Source organism: Parasteatoda tepidariorum, chromosome 4, assembly GCF_043381705.1.
Source record: "Parasteatoda tepidariorum isolate YZ-2023 chromosome 4, CAS_Ptep_4.0, whole genome shotgun sequence".
NCBI classification, from domain to species: domain Eukaryota; kingdom Metazoa; phylum Arthropoda; class Arachnida; order Araneae; family Theridiidae; genus Parasteatoda; species Parasteatoda tepidariorum.
Window position 1 is genome coordinate 14,609,456 of NC_092207.1, and position 18,317 is coordinate 14,627,772.

At 28.5% G+C, this 18,317-nt stretch overlaps 1 protein-coding gene across 2 annotated transcripts in view; it reads left to right on the forward strand.

Annotated features, from left to right (window-relative positions):
• LOC107441418 (anillin) overlaps positions 1-14,942 on the forward strand; it is a 41,519-nt gene extending 26,577 nt beyond the window's left edge. For both annotated transcript variants that reach the window (XM_043040658.2, XM_043040663.2), the window contains 8 exons: positions 2,619-2,791; positions 2,877-2,927; positions 6,600-6,663; positions 8,216-8,328; positions 9,471-9,557; positions 11,655-11,762; positions 13,564-13,736; positions 14,521-14,942. In XM_043040658.2, coding sequence (XP_042896592.1) covers positions 2,619-2,791; positions 2,877-2,927; positions 6,600-6,663; positions 8,216-8,328; positions 9,471-9,557; positions 11,655-11,762; positions 13,564-13,736; positions 14,521-14,644 — 893 coding nt within the window. In that variant the 3' untranslated portion in view covers positions 14,645-14,942. The remainder of the gene's footprint in view (positions 1-2,618; positions 2,792-2,876; positions 2,928-6,599; positions 6,664-8,215; positions 8,329-9,470; positions 9,558-11,654; positions 11,763-13,563; positions 13,737-14,520) is intronic.
• Positions 14,943-18,317: the final 3,375 nt, after the last annotated feature.

Genomic DNA, 18,317 nt, shown 5'->3' on the forward strand with positions numbered 1-18,317 from the left:
TATGGAAAAATATTTATTGCCCTCTGATGTGCATAATTTATTGCCCTCTAATATGCTCAAATATTACATGCACAAACTTTTTCAATGAAGGTCCACTTGCACAGCAGGTTGATCAATGATGGGCCGTACGCATGCCTAGTTATGTTGGCAAATATAATTTTTACTTGTACATCTTTAGTCAAATATGAAAATTTTTGGTATACATTAGTGTTCTAAGAACTAAATTTTTTTTTGTCAGTAAACTTTGATGTATTTTCAGAAAAGAAAATACTTTCAACTATTAAAATTTATTCAAAAATGAAAAGGCATGCTTTTTAATTTTTTTCTCTTTTTATAAATAGTTAATTTATTAAAATATATATACATACACACGGAGCAACCACTCTGTTCAACATTAAAATAGTCGTTCTTAGAGGTTACCTACATTAACTTCAAAATTTTTATCAAAGGTGCAAGATTTTTCGCAAATGTTTTTTATTTTAGTCATTGTCATTTTCTTGGTGCATGAATGCCCCTTCTGTTGACATCATGAAAAGACGGATCTATGAGTAAAATTTAGTGTCTATAAAAATAATCCCAACTGATATAATTAAGTGTAAAAACAAATTTACCAATTATGAACAATAAAACTATTTTAAATAAATAAACAATTATGTTTTTTGCTTAAGTTAGTATTTAATATTATATCATAAAAATTTGTTAGCTTTTTTAAAGAGGTTTCGCCCTTTAACTCCGATATTTTTAACACGCTCTTATGAAGCGCAAAATTTGAGTTTAGGAGTGTTTAATTTCTGATTTATATTTACCAAATTGATTATCTAATTTTCTCTTTTATATATTGAGATTTGAAGACAATAGAGCTTACTTTTTTGATAATTTTACTTTCGATTGAGTTTAATTTCTATTAATTTTGATATTTTAATAAAAAATTTTGGAATATTTATAATAAAGGGCCGTGTCTTTTTTTATTTGCTTCTTTTTAGCAAATTTGTTTTTATTTTTTAAAATTTATATTTAAAAAAAAAAAAGGAAAAAATATTTATCACCAAAGAAACAATCCTATCCAGTTGTCATGTTTTGCGTATTTTATTTTGAGAAATATTTTATTTAGTTGACTTAATAAGATTTTAATTACTTTTGAATCCATAATGCATATCTATTTATTGTTTCTTTTGTGCGGTGATTTAATAATTTTAAAAAGATTTATTTTTATGAACTAACATCTGTGATGCAAACTATCTGTATAGCAGAGATACGAATAAATTTATTAATAACTAAATTTTAGCATTTATTGCTATCAAATCTGGAAGGTCAGGTTTATTTTTGATTTATAGAAATTAGGTTTATTTTTATTTTATTTATTTGCATAACATATTATTAGCAAGTTAATTTTTAATAATAAGTTAATGATTCATTAATTGTGAGATTTTTTTTTATAATTTTATCCAATCAGTATTTTTAAATATATGTAGAAAAGTAGCATGTTATTTTAATTTTAATAAAGACTTGAGATATGCCCTTTTTTTTCTTTAAAAATTTCACTCTTGTTCATTTTTCATCTTTCGCATCATGCAGATGCATTGTATAGAATTAAATTTAATAAGAATTTTTTTTATCAGAAGTTTGTGCTTCTGACTTCTAAATTGCAGGATTAAAACAAAAATTATAGTTTTCTGTGTCGACTAAGTAACATAAAATGTTGTTATTTTTTTTAAATAATCTTTCTCTGATATATTTCTTTTATCTTTACTAACATTTTTTGTCTGCATTGTGATGTTATATTTTTTAATTGAAATAAAATATACAATATAATGTATAAATGACTAATATTCACCGTATATTTCGACTGTATATATAAACACTGTCAGTACATACTGCGGTTGACTGAAATTTTTTAAAAATATGTCTGAAAAAGACAGGGAATTTTTTTCGATTTTAGTAGCAACTGTGTAAATAAATCTATTGATTGGATTGCAATACAAATTATCGTAATTTCATAGGTAATGATAAGATAAAATTGCATATCTCCTAAAAGTTTTCACTAACTCAGAATTTGTTAATGACACTCGGTTATTGAAATGATTGCCGACTAAGTTCTGAAACTATAATTTTTGGTTAACGATCTTTGAAAGTTTCTTCCTTTTTCAGTTTATTTGCACAAAGGAAGTAATAACAACTCATTGCAAGCTCTGAGCCCAGTGCATAAATAAAAATTTCATAGCAAAATTATCACATTCTGAAATTTTGATACACTGTATTAGCTTTCTGTTACAAATCATGGCTAGAATAATTTTCTGTTACTTTTTTTTTGTTTTATATTTTTGTTAAACTTTAAAATAGTTTAAGGACCAAGTTAACTAGTCTTTGTAAGACACTTAGCCTGTGGGGTATATTTTGTGCATCATTGACTATTATACAATGTTCTTAAGTGTGAATTACTTTTCCCTCGTTAAATAATTTTTGGTATGACCTTACTGATTTTATAAAAAAAACTTGCTGTACCTATTGACTTTGAAGTCCTTGTCAAAGAAAGTATGGAACTTATTTTCAGAATTTTGAACCGACAGTTCAATTTCAAATATTTTATGCCTTTTTTTCAATATCTTTTACTTTTGTAGATGATGCAGTTCACTGGTTCTTGTGCTTGATACGTCATGGTGCGCAGGTGATTGTCACTCAAATGATGTCAACAGATGAGAAAGTCACCAATGGTGCCCTATGCTTTACTAATCACATTAAGCTGCAAAATTTGCCACCTGATTTTTCGATCGTGTTTGAAGTCTACGCGTTGGTAAGCTATTGTTATTTTGTTGGTCATTGTCATATAAAATGTATTTTTCTTTTAACTGTTTTTCCTTTTTTTTCCCATTCTGTAGCAAACAAAAAAGGAAAGTCTTCCACATGATAAGAAATATCACATTAAACGAGTAAGTTTTTCGGTTTTATTTATTTTGTTATTGTTGCATTTTTAAATTGTAGTTATTTCATTAATTTTATTCGTAGTTTATTAAGCAGTTTATTATAAACACATCTGTTAAACCAAACATAGCCACCTATTTTTTTAAAAAATTAGCTTGTTGTCCTTTTGGTTTGAAAACTACAATTCTTCATGCATGCTTAACCTATATTCTCCACCTTTTTGACAGTCTTAAATGCTTGTGATAGATAGGAAAAGAGTTGTTTTCACTTTTGTGGCTTATAGGGAGAATCTATGGACAGAAATATATGTCTAAATTTGCCCTTGAATTTATTTAATGGTTTCTCTTTCTTCATTAAAAAGAAACTGCTGTAAATCATTCTATTTTTCTAATCCCATTATTGAATGTATGTACTAAAACAAAACATGATATTTAATTTCAAATTAAGTTTTTAATTTCTTATAAGCATGATAATAATTTAATTTTACAGTTTACTGTCCCAAAGTTATCTTATTGAATCACTGGTGATAATTTTGATAGGTGGAGCACACCCACCTATCAAAGTAATCTACACGATTTTGCTTTCGTTAACTCTTTATTTTATAATTTTTAATCAACCCCTGCTGCCATATTTACATTGCGCAAGACCAAAAAGCAAACAACCCCGAATAACTTTTGATCTAAGGATGGGATCTTCATATTCTAGGCCTCAATCTTCAATTTAAGGAGATGACCTCAAATATGCTAATTAATTAGTGCAGGCGATATTTTAAGTTACAAAATCAGACACCAAAACGTACTTTCTTTGAATAAACATATCTTTTTTTCCGACGGATTGGGATTTCTGACCCCCAAAATAAAGGGGGTATGGGAATATGATATGCATCTGGAATAATACATATCACATAGCCACCAACTCTACTGGATTTTCCAGTAGACTACTTGATTTTGTCAGTTTCTACTGGTTTAATAGAAAATTCTCCTGGTTTTTTAACATTTTTGAAAATTCCCTAAAATTGAGTAAGTTTCCTAAAAAAATCTCTATTGAATGAAATAAAAAATTTTTACAGATTATTGCTAGAATATTTAAATAAGTATTACTACTAAATAAGGAAGCATTCGTCATTTATAGAAATCAGTTAAAAACTTTTTTTTTGTTCTAAAATGTTCAATTTATTTTTATTCAGTTCAGTGTTCAATTTATCTCTCTTAAATTAATTTAAAAAAATCATATAACTATCTTTGATGCCTATTAATATTCGAAATTATGAGTAAACATAACATTTCAAGTATGTTTAATGTCAATCATAACTTGGAAATATTGCATTCTTTCCATTTTGATGACTGTAAAAATCCCTAAAATTCCCCATGTGTAAGATATTTAGTACATTGCGCAACAATCATCATGAAATTTATACATTATTTCGTAAAATCTACTGGATTTTTTTCCTATCCATGTCGGCAGCTATGATATCAAACCTGGGTAATATATGTATGCATAGTTAAATCAGGAGAGCGGTCCAAAGTTTGGACCCCTTGATATTTATTCATTTAATTTATTAAAACGAAGAATTAACGGAAATTTTTAATTTTAAGAATTTTTACTTAAGGGACAATCCACTAATTACATAAAATTTTTGTATATTTTTATTGTACTTTATAACTTTTTTTTTTACATATTACTTTCTATTGTATTATTACTTTTGAAATTTTCAATACTCAATTTTATGAGGAAAAAAAACTCAATTATATTAAGTGGGAAGATTTAAAAAAAGTATGAAGTGAAGGGCTTTCACTATTTTAAGTGCAGCAGAAAACTTAAATTCTTCTCTTAATGATTTGATTTAAAAACAATTAAAATAAAAAATTCTGTTCTCAGATTTGATAAATATTATGAATGTAAGGACCATCGAGATGCTTACTTCTGACAAAACTGTTTAGTTTTTATAAACATTATATTTACATTTGAAAATTATTTAATTTTTTTAAATCTTTATAAATGCGATATGATCAATAATAATAATCTTTTTAATGTTTTGTTGAATATGCTTTTATAAATAACTATTATTAAGATCTAAAAAATACACTATAACATTTTTAAATAATGGTTAAATTAATTATAATTTTAAATTTAATTTTTTATACATAATTAAGTAAAGTAATTATTAATTTAAAAAATAGAACGAACCACTTAATATTAAATTTATTTAAAATTGTGCATAAATTGTTTTTATGGTGGCTAATATAATCAAGAAAATGTTTTTTTGTCAGAAACTAGTTATTTTATCATAATCATGTAAAGTCTTAAGAAATTATTTTGTTAATAGATATATGAAGAACTTTCAAAACAGGGCAAAAAAACTTTTTATTAGTGCACCGATCCTAATTATGATGTTTTTTAAAATGCTTAAAAATATTATTTGAGTTCTTATTTTTTTGTTAAAAAATTTGATTACGCACCCTGATGGGGTTATCTTTGAATAAATGAATTTTATAATTGCTTGCAAAGTTTTTTTAATTCGCTTTAAAAGCTCTCGAGATATGGCTAAATATGCAAAATATAAATTTAACATTATAGGGTCCAAACTTTTGACCGCTCTCTTGACAAAACTATGGGGAGTCTATTTCCCAGATTGCGGCTACCACCTATATTTTTGGAGTCAGAAATCCGAATCTGTTGGGGGGGAAAAAAGGTATATTTATTCAGAAAAAGTTTTGTTTCTGATTTTTTAACTTAAAATATCATCTGCACTAATTAATTAGCATATTTTAGGTCACCCCTTTAAATAATTAAAATTGAGTTTTAGAGCGTGAGGATTCGATTATTAGATCTAAAGTTATTCAGGATGGTCGGGTTTTTTGTTTCTGCACTATGTAACCATGCAAGACATGTGTCTAGTCTGATTATCTAGTGTTCCAAAAAAAAAATTTTGGATGAAAAAAATTTTTCAGAGTAATTTCACTCCATTTAATTTTAAGGACTAAAATTTAAAATAAACTGAACTTCAAAATTATCATTATATTTGAAATTACCTTAATTGTGTAACTCTTGTTATATTATAACTTTATTAGTTAGGCGCAGCTAGAATTATTAAATATTTAATCAAAAGGAAGGTAATATAATTTCTATTTTTTTTACATTTACATTAGCAGATTACATAGTATTAATAAAATGAATTAAATTTTTTAAATATTTTTTTCTCCCAATTTTCAAACATGTTTGAAATTTGTTATAACTGTTACATTATTGTTGCCATAAAATGGTGTCCTTCTTGAGGCAATCTGAAAATGATACTCAAGTGTGCATTCCAAATCAAACTTCTTTTTTTATTTTATTTTATTTTAAAATCCCTTTTAGAAGTAGGTATAGTTATTTGTACTGTTGGAGCTGTCTTCAACAGCATAAAAGAAATAATAATTTTATCAAAAAATTTATGAAAAGCATTTTTACTCCTAATATTAAACATTATGCCATCTAATCCAAAAATTTACACACTGAATCTGACAAAATTGCTATTCAAAACAGATTTTTTTCACACAGATTTTCTTTTAATACCATATTAGAATAATCAATTTCTAGAAAATCTAAAATTCAGAAATTTACATATTAGGAGATTAATTATTTGTGTTATGATTGGTTATAATTTTTGCACTAACGTCTTAAAAAAAATATTTATTTAGGATAAAAGCACACTGCGATTGGCTTCAAAGGGTAAAAAATCTGATGGCAAACTTTTGCTACCAGGTGAGTTATATTATCTTTACTATTTTTACGTAATTACTTCTTATTTTATCATACTTATTCTCTTATGCATTACAGAGGTTATTTGATAGTTGAACAAATTCACTATTTTTATACCCTTAAATATGGGTAAATTTACTACTGTTTAGCAGTACCATCATAAATTCTACTTCAGGTAAAACGGTAGTTTCACAAAATACTTTTTATAAAGCAAGTTCTCGGGAAAACCCCTTTCTGATTGCAATTTATGGAAAAGATGAGCTTTTCCACCAGCTGTCTTTAACAGAAAGGTAGCATGTGTATTGGTCAGATAGTGCAATGTAGTAAGCCTAACAGGTCGCTTACGCCATATCAAAACAAACTTTTTTTTCCGAGTTTTTTTAAATGAAACTAGGAGGCTTTCCCTCTATAAATTGTACAGAAAGTCGAAATTCAAACATCATTCGAACATCATCTTGAACACTATTGTAAATTTATTCTAACAGACCTTTATTTTTTGCGAAACTTTTTTTTCTCTGTAAAACTTTTTTTCTCTATGACCTAGTCGGAAATGTTCTCATAATGAAAATAACTTTTAGTGTTAGTACTGTTAAATGCATGTTTTTTATTAAATTCAAGTTAAAATTTAACTAAGGACAATGATTTTTAAATTTGGATAAAATTTTAAGGCCAAAATTTTACAATAGCAAAATTAGTTTTGAATATATATGCGGAAAAATATATGGAAATTTACCAGTCATAAATGATTTTTATTTGTAGTGACAATTTTTTGAAAATATTGTTTTACTTAACCATATTTTTGTGCTGATTTTTTAATGTAATTTTTAACTTTCCATGTCTAAATTTTCACAAAATAGGCACCTCTAAACTAAAACACTGTTAAATTTTTTTATGACATTTAATCTGTAAAGTATGAAGTCCTATTTAGCAATTTAAAAATTTATATTTGTATTTAAAGGTTGCACTTAATTAATCACTCTGCACTGAAATTGCATTTTAACAAATCACTGAGTTTTTTTTCCCGGATAGAATAAAGCTTTTTAAAATTTACTTTAGTTTAATTACTCTTGAAACTTAAAATATTTTTTCATATTAAAATTATTTTCTTTCATCCTTACATTGATTGCCGAAAAAGCAATTTTTTTATTTGTGTTTTTGCTTTTGAAATGCTTTTCATTTTAAAATTTTTATTTGTATATATAAAGTGTCAAAAACAGATTCCAATCACCAAGAAATAATTTAAGTCAATGTATACTTGTCTTTTTTTTATTATTAATTTTATTTTGACATTTTTTTTAATGCTATTTTTTCTTGTATACCTCCTTTGTGACATGTGACGCTCAAGTTGAATCACTGTATTCCGAAGCTAAAATTCTCTTATTTGTTTTAATCTACACTTTGAATTAGCAATAATAATAATTGGAACTATCGATAAAATTAAAAGATTGTGCTCATTGGAAAATTAACAGATTTTTTAACCGTTCCAATGATTAAGCATTTTATAATGAAAAGGGATGGAATTTAATATTTAACTTTTTTTCTCTCCCTTTTTTAGCTATTAGCAGTCCTGGTGGTCCTAATGCTGTGAGATCTTCTAGTTTTGGGGTGATAGGCTTTACCAGATTTAGCATTCAGAACTGTAACAAAAAGTGTTTCACTTTGGACAAAGTAAGTAAATGAACTGAAGTGGTCAAAATATAAATATTAGAGTGGTTAAAATATATATATATTATCAAAATATAAATATAAATATTTTTTTCAAATATAGTAGCATTAATATTTTTAAAATTGTTATTTATGTATTGTTTTTTCATTATATATACTTGAAAGTATATTAAAACAAAGCTTTTAAAATCTGAGTGAACCATATTCTTTCGAAGTTCATTTGTATTTTTTCAAATACTTTTATTTAAACATTACGAAAATATAGATAAGGAAGCAGAAATAAATTTCCTTACCCCAGTATGTGTGCAGATTTACTGGAATAAATAAGTTTAGAAGACATAACATTCAAATTTACATATTGACATTAATAAGTTTTTAAGTGACATAATTTAAAGATTTAAACCTGAATATTTTAAAGTTGAATACAGGGTAAAGTTGAAATGAGGGTTTCCATAAAGTCAATTAAACTAGAGTCAAAAAAGGATTTTTTAAAGTTGAAAAGATCTGCAACAAACTTAAGCAATCTTAAAATTCATGGAAATGATGAGTATCTAATAAGGTTCAACTTAAATAAGCATAATATATATAACCATTATTCATTTCAAAGATTCTATTGCATGCTGATTGCATTTTATATTAAAATTAGAGATTTATTAAAATTAAAATGTTATTTTGTTTAAAATACTCTTATAATAGTTTCTTATTTTAAAAAAGAAAGTATAACTGCCTTTACTGTTTAATAATACTGTTCACTAGGCTGGCAATAATAGTTTTTAAAAGTTAAGATTTCTATAAAAACTAATTATGATAATTATTGTAAGAAGAAAGATAGAGGCTTTATGACTGTTCTATTAATAAACTTTATTGCATTTAGTCTCTTAAATTTTTTAGAGTCTTGTGAAAAATTTGTTTTGTTCCCATAATTTACATGTGTCCTAAAGTTAAATGTTAGCTTGATTGCACTTTGTTTTGTACAAGAGATAATATTTGATATTTACTATCAAAAAGTAATTTTCTTTGCTTGTTAAATAAAAACTATGTATTTCTGATGAAATGTTGGTTTGAAATTTTCATTCCTCCAAAGAAGTAAGATAACTTTGTTTTTCAAATTAATAAATATCATATTTAATAATTTTTCTTTCCAGGTACCTTTTTCATCACCTCTAGAGGGAATTTTGAGAGTCAGGCTTCATCTGCATGCTGAGCATAAAGTGATGGAGAAAGGATTTTTGGTATGCTTCATTTATCATTATTATTGTTTTGTACCTCTTGGCCAACTTTTATATATTGCTGCAAAAATTGTTTATGACCTTAGAATAAAGATGGTGAGCTTTTTTTGATAAGTGTACCAGTTGAATTATGATATGTTATTTTGGGTGCATAGTATGCCACTTGTTAGTTTTTTTTCCTTTCAAATATCAAAATCATTGTACTTTCTTTTAAACTACAGAATTACATTGCATAACTTTATTTGCTGTTAAGTTATGAACTTGCTTCAAACTCAAATTTGAAAAAACAGTATTTTAAAAGTTTTTGTTTAATTTTTAGCTAAGGTAAAATATCCTAAAGCAGGCACTCTTTGATAAGCAATGAAATGAAATCAAGGTAATTAATGCTAGATATTTGTTCATTTTATGGATCTCTTCTACAAAATTGTCCTCTGTTTTGGAGAGGGTATTTTAGTCAGCTTTGCATCTTAGATAATAAGCATTCTAAGTTCTACTTTTTTCTGAATCTGTCCTATGATGACTGTTAGCATTGGAGGTGGCTTTTTTAATATTTTCAGTGAATGCTAGTGAATAAAAGAAATGTATTATCTAATTCTCGCATACCATTGACTCATCGTCTGATCTAAGAGTTACAAAAGTTTGAAAAACTCTATGAACTAGGCCCAATGAGCCGATAAAATATGACATGGAAAGTAATCCAATTGCTTTTTTCCCAACAATTTATATTTCTAATATTTATCTATCTAATTTATATTTCAAATAAAAGCCACACTGAAAACAAAATTCTTTTACTTGTTTTTCATAGTTTGTAAAAATTAATCAAAACTCAAATTAACCTGTAAATTGAAGTATAAGTGCTGGCAATTAGGATTTTTCATCATAATAATAATTTTTATCACTTAATAATTTTTGTGAAACTAAAAATTAAAACTGGATATTCTCTCTCTATTTTTTTTATTTTTATCTAAGTTTTTCTTATTTATATTGATAGTTTTACTTTTATATAATAACTAAATTCAAGCTTTGTTTCCATTTTTTTAAGGTAATTTGAGTGTTTTTAAGATGCCCTATTTTCTATCCTACTGATCAATGATGTATAATATAAATGTCCATTTCTTCTTATTAAGAGTTAAAAATATCTAAATCTGTCAAAAGTATACTATTTTACCTAGAGTTCTTCTTAGATGTAAGAAGTTAATGTATGTTTTTTTTTTAAACTGTATGTGTGTTAAGTACTTTCATTTACTGTAACCCACTCTTCATTTTTAACAAACATTTTTCTAATTGTATACTTTCTGGATTTTTGCATGCTTTGTTGCGCTTATGTATTTTAACTGTATGGTCAATTTTTTTAAAGGTTTTTGTAAAAATTTTAACTGGAAGACTTGATAACCCAGATTAGAGCTTTGAATATTTTCTCAATCTAATTTATTTATTATGCACACAATGTTATGTGTAAGTAAATTGAAAAATATTTAGATTAATATGTTACCATCAATGAATAAAATCAGGCATTTTATAGAATGTCTAAAATCGGTAAGCAAAGTATGAAATTATTAATACTTCACACATTACTTAGGCATTCTATATAATGACTACACAAAGTGTGGCCTTTTTAGGCAAAGTCAGAAATTCTCATATTTTGTACTTTGCCTGCATATTCTATAATATGCCAGAATGTCATGCATTGAGGGTAACATATGTACTGTCATTTTGACATCCTATAAAATGCCAGTTGCCAGCATCTCATACATTGATGGGTTATTGATTTGTTCGATATATTTGTATTTATTGCTCCTGGCAACACTTTCATTATGGTATACTCTTTGTTATGTTAGCAGCACTGTTTGATCAATTAATCAATTGGCATTTCAGCATTGCTCATGTGTAACGTGTGTACTTCTTATGTTTGTAACTATTAAATGTAAAAAGTTTGGCAATCTGTTAATCTCAACATGGTAACATAGATATTATTTATTTATCATTTTTAAAGACTGTTTGACATTCCATAGAATGATGGCATTTCATAGAATGATGGCATTTCATACAATGATGGCATTTCATACAATGATGGTAACATGTATATTATTATTTTGATAGACTATGTTTGAAGACGTCAGTGGTTTTGGTGCTTGGCACAGAAGATGGTGCGCATTAAATTCACAGCATCTTACTTATTGGAAATATCCAGATGATGAATGCAAAAAAGTAAGACATCTTATGAAATTATTATCTTGAAAATGGTATATAAAAAATGTAGTTATGTTTCTAATAATATAGATATTATATGTTCGGTGGTTTTTAGTTGATAGTTGTAAAATTAGTGTTAATATTTTTTTAACCAACATTTTCAAACTAAAAATTATGATTACTTTTACTATTAGTTATGTAAGATTTTGTAATTTGTGCAAGGTGAGATAGGAAAAAAAAAGTTTTATACCTTCTGGGTAACAATATTTAAAAAAAAAATCTTAGTGTAAACATCTTTGATATTAGGTTATACTTTTCATTCTTTTACTGGAATGCTTTATTTAGTTAGTTTTATCCCAATAATTTAGATTTATTTGGATTTCATTTATATATCCATAATGTGATTTTTCCACCAAAATTGAAATTTTCTTCTGATATCAAACATTCTGCTAACAAAAGCACTTTCACCTTAATCGGTAGCTGTGTATAGATGGTTATGTTCGCTGGTTTTCTGTTTTAATAAGCGTGCTGGAAGGAAGTTTAAGGGTAATTGTCTTAGAATAATGCTTTTTTGCTAAAACCTGTAAAATAACCAATCTGAAAATTCAAGATAACCATTACGAAGTTAATATCTATTCAACGTTTTTACAATTAATTCAACCCCAATCTATTTCCGCCCATCGTCAATCTGTAGCGTATGAAAACTCCATTAAATTTACATAATTCAAAAATTTTGACCATTGTCAAAAACAATGCCAAATTTTTTTTTTTTGACATGACGGTTAAAACTAGATAAACCCTGCCTAATTATGATATGTTTTGTTGAATAATTTGGCTACGTACCCTGATAGACACTGAGACAAAAAGAAAAATTTTGACTGAAGACTTATATATGACGGAGGTTTGCTCAAAAGTATTACCTAAAAACTTGATATACGACCAAAAAATGAACAGGAAAACTTTTGCCGTCATATCAGGAAAAACCCTGAAACTGAATGACAGTTCATGTACATGAAGACCACATATATCTAGGGGGGAAGCTCGAATGAGCAAATTTAAATTGAAAGTCATGTTCGTTTTTTTCTCTCGCTGTTAATGGTATCGTCATGTTAGAATGGGTACCTCAAAACCAAACTGTAAACCAGCACATAGGTCCTAAGAAAACTTAGAGAAGGAATGAGGAAGTAAAGGCCAAATTTATGGAGCAACAACTTGCAGATTTTGCATCAAGACAATGTCCTGGACGCAATGCACTCTCTGTAAAACAGTTCCAGACGAAAAAACGCTTTACTGTGCTGGAGCATCCATCATACTCACCAGATCTTGCACCATGTGACTTCTACCTGTTTCGAAGAGTGAAAAGTGCATTGAAAGAACCACATTTTCAGTCTGTAGAAAGGGTGAGGGCAAATTTGGCAAACTTACCGAAGATAGTGGCACCTAATGTCTGGCAGCATTGCTTTGAGCAATGGAAAACTCGTATGCAGCGCTGTACTGATAGAAAAGGGAACTAAAAGGAATTTGTAAAATGTTTTCAATGAAGATAATTTTTAAGACCAATCTGGTTATTTTATTGTCACACCTCATACTTTTTTTATATTTACCTCATGGACTTTAATTTTTTATGTAGAAAAAAAATCACAATTTAAATTTAATTGCTATGAATACCATTCTACTTTGTTTTACAATCATTTGTTCTTGGATTCAATTGTAATGTTAATTTTTTTATCAGTGTTATGCACTTTCATTCTTTTTTACCCAGTCATTTATTTGTGATTTGATAATTTGTTGTGGCAATCATTCTCAATTTTTCCTCTAGGAACCCATAGGATCTATCGACTTGAAACAGTGTGTCACTGGTTATGTTAAACCAGTGTCCAGGGATATTTGTGCAAGGCCTCATACCTTTCAACTTGTCACTATAAGACCTCAAGAAAAAGGAGATAAAAATACTCTTATATCTTACTGTGCCAACACTGTAACAACCACCAAGTAAGATAATTTTCTTTCTGTGTGTACTTCTGTTATAGTTTTTTTTCTTTCCTTAAAATTAGCACCCACTTAGGAAAAAGTTGGTTGAGCAGGAACAAAGTACCATTACTTGTAAGTCTTTTAAATTGTATTTAAAATTGTTATTTGTATTAAAATATGTAGAGTAGTCAGTATCTGGAGGATATAGTCGTTACTGCAATGGGGGGAAAAGTTTGGATTTCTTAATGTTAGTTCATTTATTTCACTTTTTGCATAGTTTGCCTTATCTCAAAAATTACTAAAGTGAATCATTTATTTATTTTATAACCGGAGTTGAACAACCGACCCAATTCTGAGTTTACGACTATTAGTGGTCAACTCCGTATCCTTGTGATTTTGAACTCATCGATCAAGTATTGTGAGAAATTTGCCTCGGTGAAGGACTTTTTGATGGAACTAACCTGCATTTGTGTTACATAGAACAGAAAACACACCAAGTTTACCCTGGTGGAAAGGGGACTTTTACCCATGATCTGTCTGCCACTGAGGATATTTTATGTCAGAACTGTGGTCAGTGCTAGCTGGATGTGGAATTCATATCGACCAGCAATCGCTTACATTCAAACTCAGGTCACCTCATTGGAAGACGAGCGCTCTATATCCTCTGAGCCAAGACTTGAAATTTTTTTTGCATGGGATAATGAGAATCACTAAACTTTTTCGTATTTTATTTCACCAAAAACATTGTAACATTGAAAACATGAGCCCTTTTCTTGTAGGAATCTTTATATTTTGTCTTTTTCAGGCACCTACTTGCTGCTGATACTAAAGAAGAAAGAGTTCTTTGGTGTGATAAATTGAATGAAGCCCTATCAAATGTCAGGAAATGGGATCCACATGCTTTACGTCCAAAAGAGACCAATCTTTAAGATTTTTTACTTTGTATGTTCGTGAGTGCAATTGATGTTTTGTTTTTGCCATCAAACTAATGCTTATTTTATAACTGTTAGATTATATTGTATATAGAATGCAGCTTTTATATTAAAAAAGGCTACTTTTATGTAGTTTGCTGAAAAAAATGAATTATTCTTAAATATTTGTGTATATAATGTATATCTATAATTGAATATTATGATACTTAGTATTGTAATCAATCACTGTGGTCTTAAGCCAATCAAATGTTTTAATCATAAAGTGTATTTTTACAATAAAACTTTTATATCCTAATTTTGTCTTTATCAAATTGAGTTTTCATTTTTTTACGTAAAATTCCACTAATAAACATTATTTTTCCTTTCTAGTGTTATGTTATTTTAATCAAAAGGTTAAGAAAACTATAAGATGATACAGTAGATCTTTATAACTAGGGCCCTATAAATTATGCGGAGGGTGCGGAAACCCGCATAATCGCAGCATATCTGTATAATTTTTATTTTTCAGCAAAATGTATTCGTTTACCAGATAAATTTCTCCTTAAGGGTTTTTTTTTTCAATTGAAATATATCTTTTTCAATTCCAAGAATCTTTTTGGTCAGGTGGTCAGATCTTTCCAAGAATCTCCCAGAGGNTCTCCCCCCCCCCGGCACATAGCTTCTTATCCAGGGCTCCCACGGCCCTTAAAAACTGCTTAATTTTTATTCTGGAAAATAAGGGCCCTTAAAAGTACTTAATTTTGGTTCAAGGTTTGTAAAAGTCCTTAATTTTTTAGCATCACTATGGTTGATAGGAAAAATTTTTCATATCAATTTTTTCAATTTCAATGAAATAATTGAAAACGGAACGCAGATTGGTTTCATATGTTAACTTTTACAATCTGAATGCTGTAAACTTTTTTAAAAATCTGAAAATGTTTTTAAAAAAACCCAACCCCGGATTGCAAAAATTGTCTGGTAGTTATTAGGCGAACCCTGTTAATATAATTATATTAGTTCTTACATTATAATAAAATTGTGTTTTATGATTTTTTTTATTTATAGATTTTTTTAGAACAGTAAATAATTTTCACTATCACTGAAGGCATACTCGATGATAAACAATCATACTATTTTTAAAGTCCTTAATTTTTTTAACAAGTACTTAATTTTTTCAAAAAAAGTCCTTAATTTTTGTTTTGTTGAAAGAGTGGGAACCCTGTTATCAGTCGCCATCATCTTCAATAGGAAGCTGGTTGAACAGCTTTCGCGATGTATAGACAATAGAGGTCATCTCTATGGTATAGACCACAAAGCTAGAAAGTTGGGGAAGAATGACCCTCCCCCAAACTCCAGTCCCACCTCTTTTCTTTGTAGTTCCTGGAACTCCACAAAATATTGCTTGAGGGCCATGCATTCTGCTTTATTCATTCTTCGAGTATCTGCTCGTTGCATGCGAGTCTTCATTTATTGATTTGAAATTAGTTTAACTCATTTCCACACAAATAGTCACTGTAAACATGTCTCGATCTAAAATTTAAAAAAATGCCATCCATATTTCTGCACAGGATATGTGTAAGCAATATCAGAGTATTTTTCACGCTTCGGATGGAATAATGTTCTGTACCACGTGTAATATTGCCGTGGATCACACAAGAAAGTGCGTTGTCGATAAGCATTTGGATAGTAATCGTCATATAACAAATAAAAAAAAAAAAAACAAGCCACCGTGTCATCAATGTTCAAGAGAAAAACCGAATGTGCTGAAATGCGCAATCTTTTAAACTTTGAAATTGTTGACGCAATTACGAGTGCTAATATTCCGATTGAAAAACTGGATCACCCCAAAATGAGAGAATTTCTAACGAAAAATATTTCGGGTGCAGGTGCTTTACCTTGTGCTAATTCTCTTTGCCAAAATTATTTACCAAAAGTGTTTGAAGTAAAGAAGAATGAATTGAAAGAAATTCTTCGTTCTACTGATTCACTCTGCATCGGCAGTGATGATAAAGACAATTATGTTTTACATATTTTAGCTGTCCCGCAATTTACAGATACTGCAATGATGCATCCTTATCTTCTTGATAGCATTCATCTTGAAGCCGTACAATCGACTGCAGTTTCTCAAGCCGTAGTGCAGTGCTTGACAAATGTGGAGATTGATTTCAGCTATCTTAACAGATTACGCAACTTACATGACTCGGGCGTACAAGGAAGTGTTGCGTACTCTACTGCCCAATTCAGTGCACATGACCTGCAATGCTCACATTCTTAATTTAGCTTCTGATCAGTAGCGTGAACATTTTTCAGAGGTGGACAAATTCACAGGAAACTTTAAGAAATTGTTCAAGTATTGTCCTGCAAGAAAGCGCCGCTATTTAAAGTTTTTAACAGATAACAATAAGAAAGCTAAACTTTGTCCAGTTCCAATAAAGACACGGTGGAATTCCTGGTTTAAATCAGTGTAATATCATGCTGAATATTGTAATGTTTACATAGAATTTTTTAGTAGTGAAATAAACCTTACTCCTGACACTGCTTGTCTCAATCAGTGCAAAGTTTTGGTGGAAAGCAAGTACGTTTGCAAAGACTTTCAATTCATTGCAGAACACGCTCAGATATTAATGGATACTCTTCTCTTTTTCGAAACAAGTGGTGTATCTATTCACAAAGCTTACAATAAGATTTTTGATCTGCGGTCTGAACTTCGATGTAATTCTCAGGCATCATATTCACTAAAAGATTCGCGCAACGTATTTCTTCAAGAAGTGTTTCACAAAACAATTGCCAAGTTGAATACTTACTACTCTCCAGAAGTAGACGTATTCAAAAAACGCGGGCCCAAGTTTAGTCAACCTGCATGACTTCATGAAAGCTGCTCGAGTTTTCGATCCAGAACAAATAGTCAACCTCAATATTGAAGACGACGATGTATTCAAGAATATTCCAGGAATGAGTGGTCAAGATATAAAACTCAAGTATACTGCTTACAAAGAATATGCAAAAGAATGTTCAAACCAGGACTTAATTAGATTCTGGAATTCAGAGGTAGTCTCAGAGAGATTTCCAGAACTTACAAAAAAAGCAAGACAAGTGCTCTCAGTGCTTCCTAATTCAGTAGATTGTGAAAGAGCAATATCCTGCTACGGCCAAATTTTTACAAAACAAAGATAGAGTTTGAAAGAATGCGCAGCTTTTGGACTAACTTCTCTCCATTTTAATAATTGTTCTGATGTAGAAAATGGATGTACAATACATAAGAAGGTAATTTAGTTGAAATCTTTACCATATTCATTGAAATTTTTTTTTTATTAAAACAGGAAAGAAAGTTTAACTTTTTTAAGAGATTTTTTTTTCAGTTTCAATTGTTTTCTGGGTCATTCGCAACCTGCATGCATAATTTTTAAAAGACACCGCATAATTTATAGGGCCCTATTTATAACGAAATTCTCCATAAAGCCACATGAACTTTACAATCTCTAAAGCAAATCAAAATTGATAAATTTGTTGGATTTTATTACTAAAGCTCATTTCAGTAAACAAAACGTAAATGTGCCATTTTGTGTTTTAAAGTTGTATTTTTATATAAAAATTATTAAATTTATTGGTTGTTAAATTTTGTAAAGCTGTATAAACTGTTTTAAAATATATTACCATGTTTAGGAAGTAAGATTAAAGATCTATATGGCAT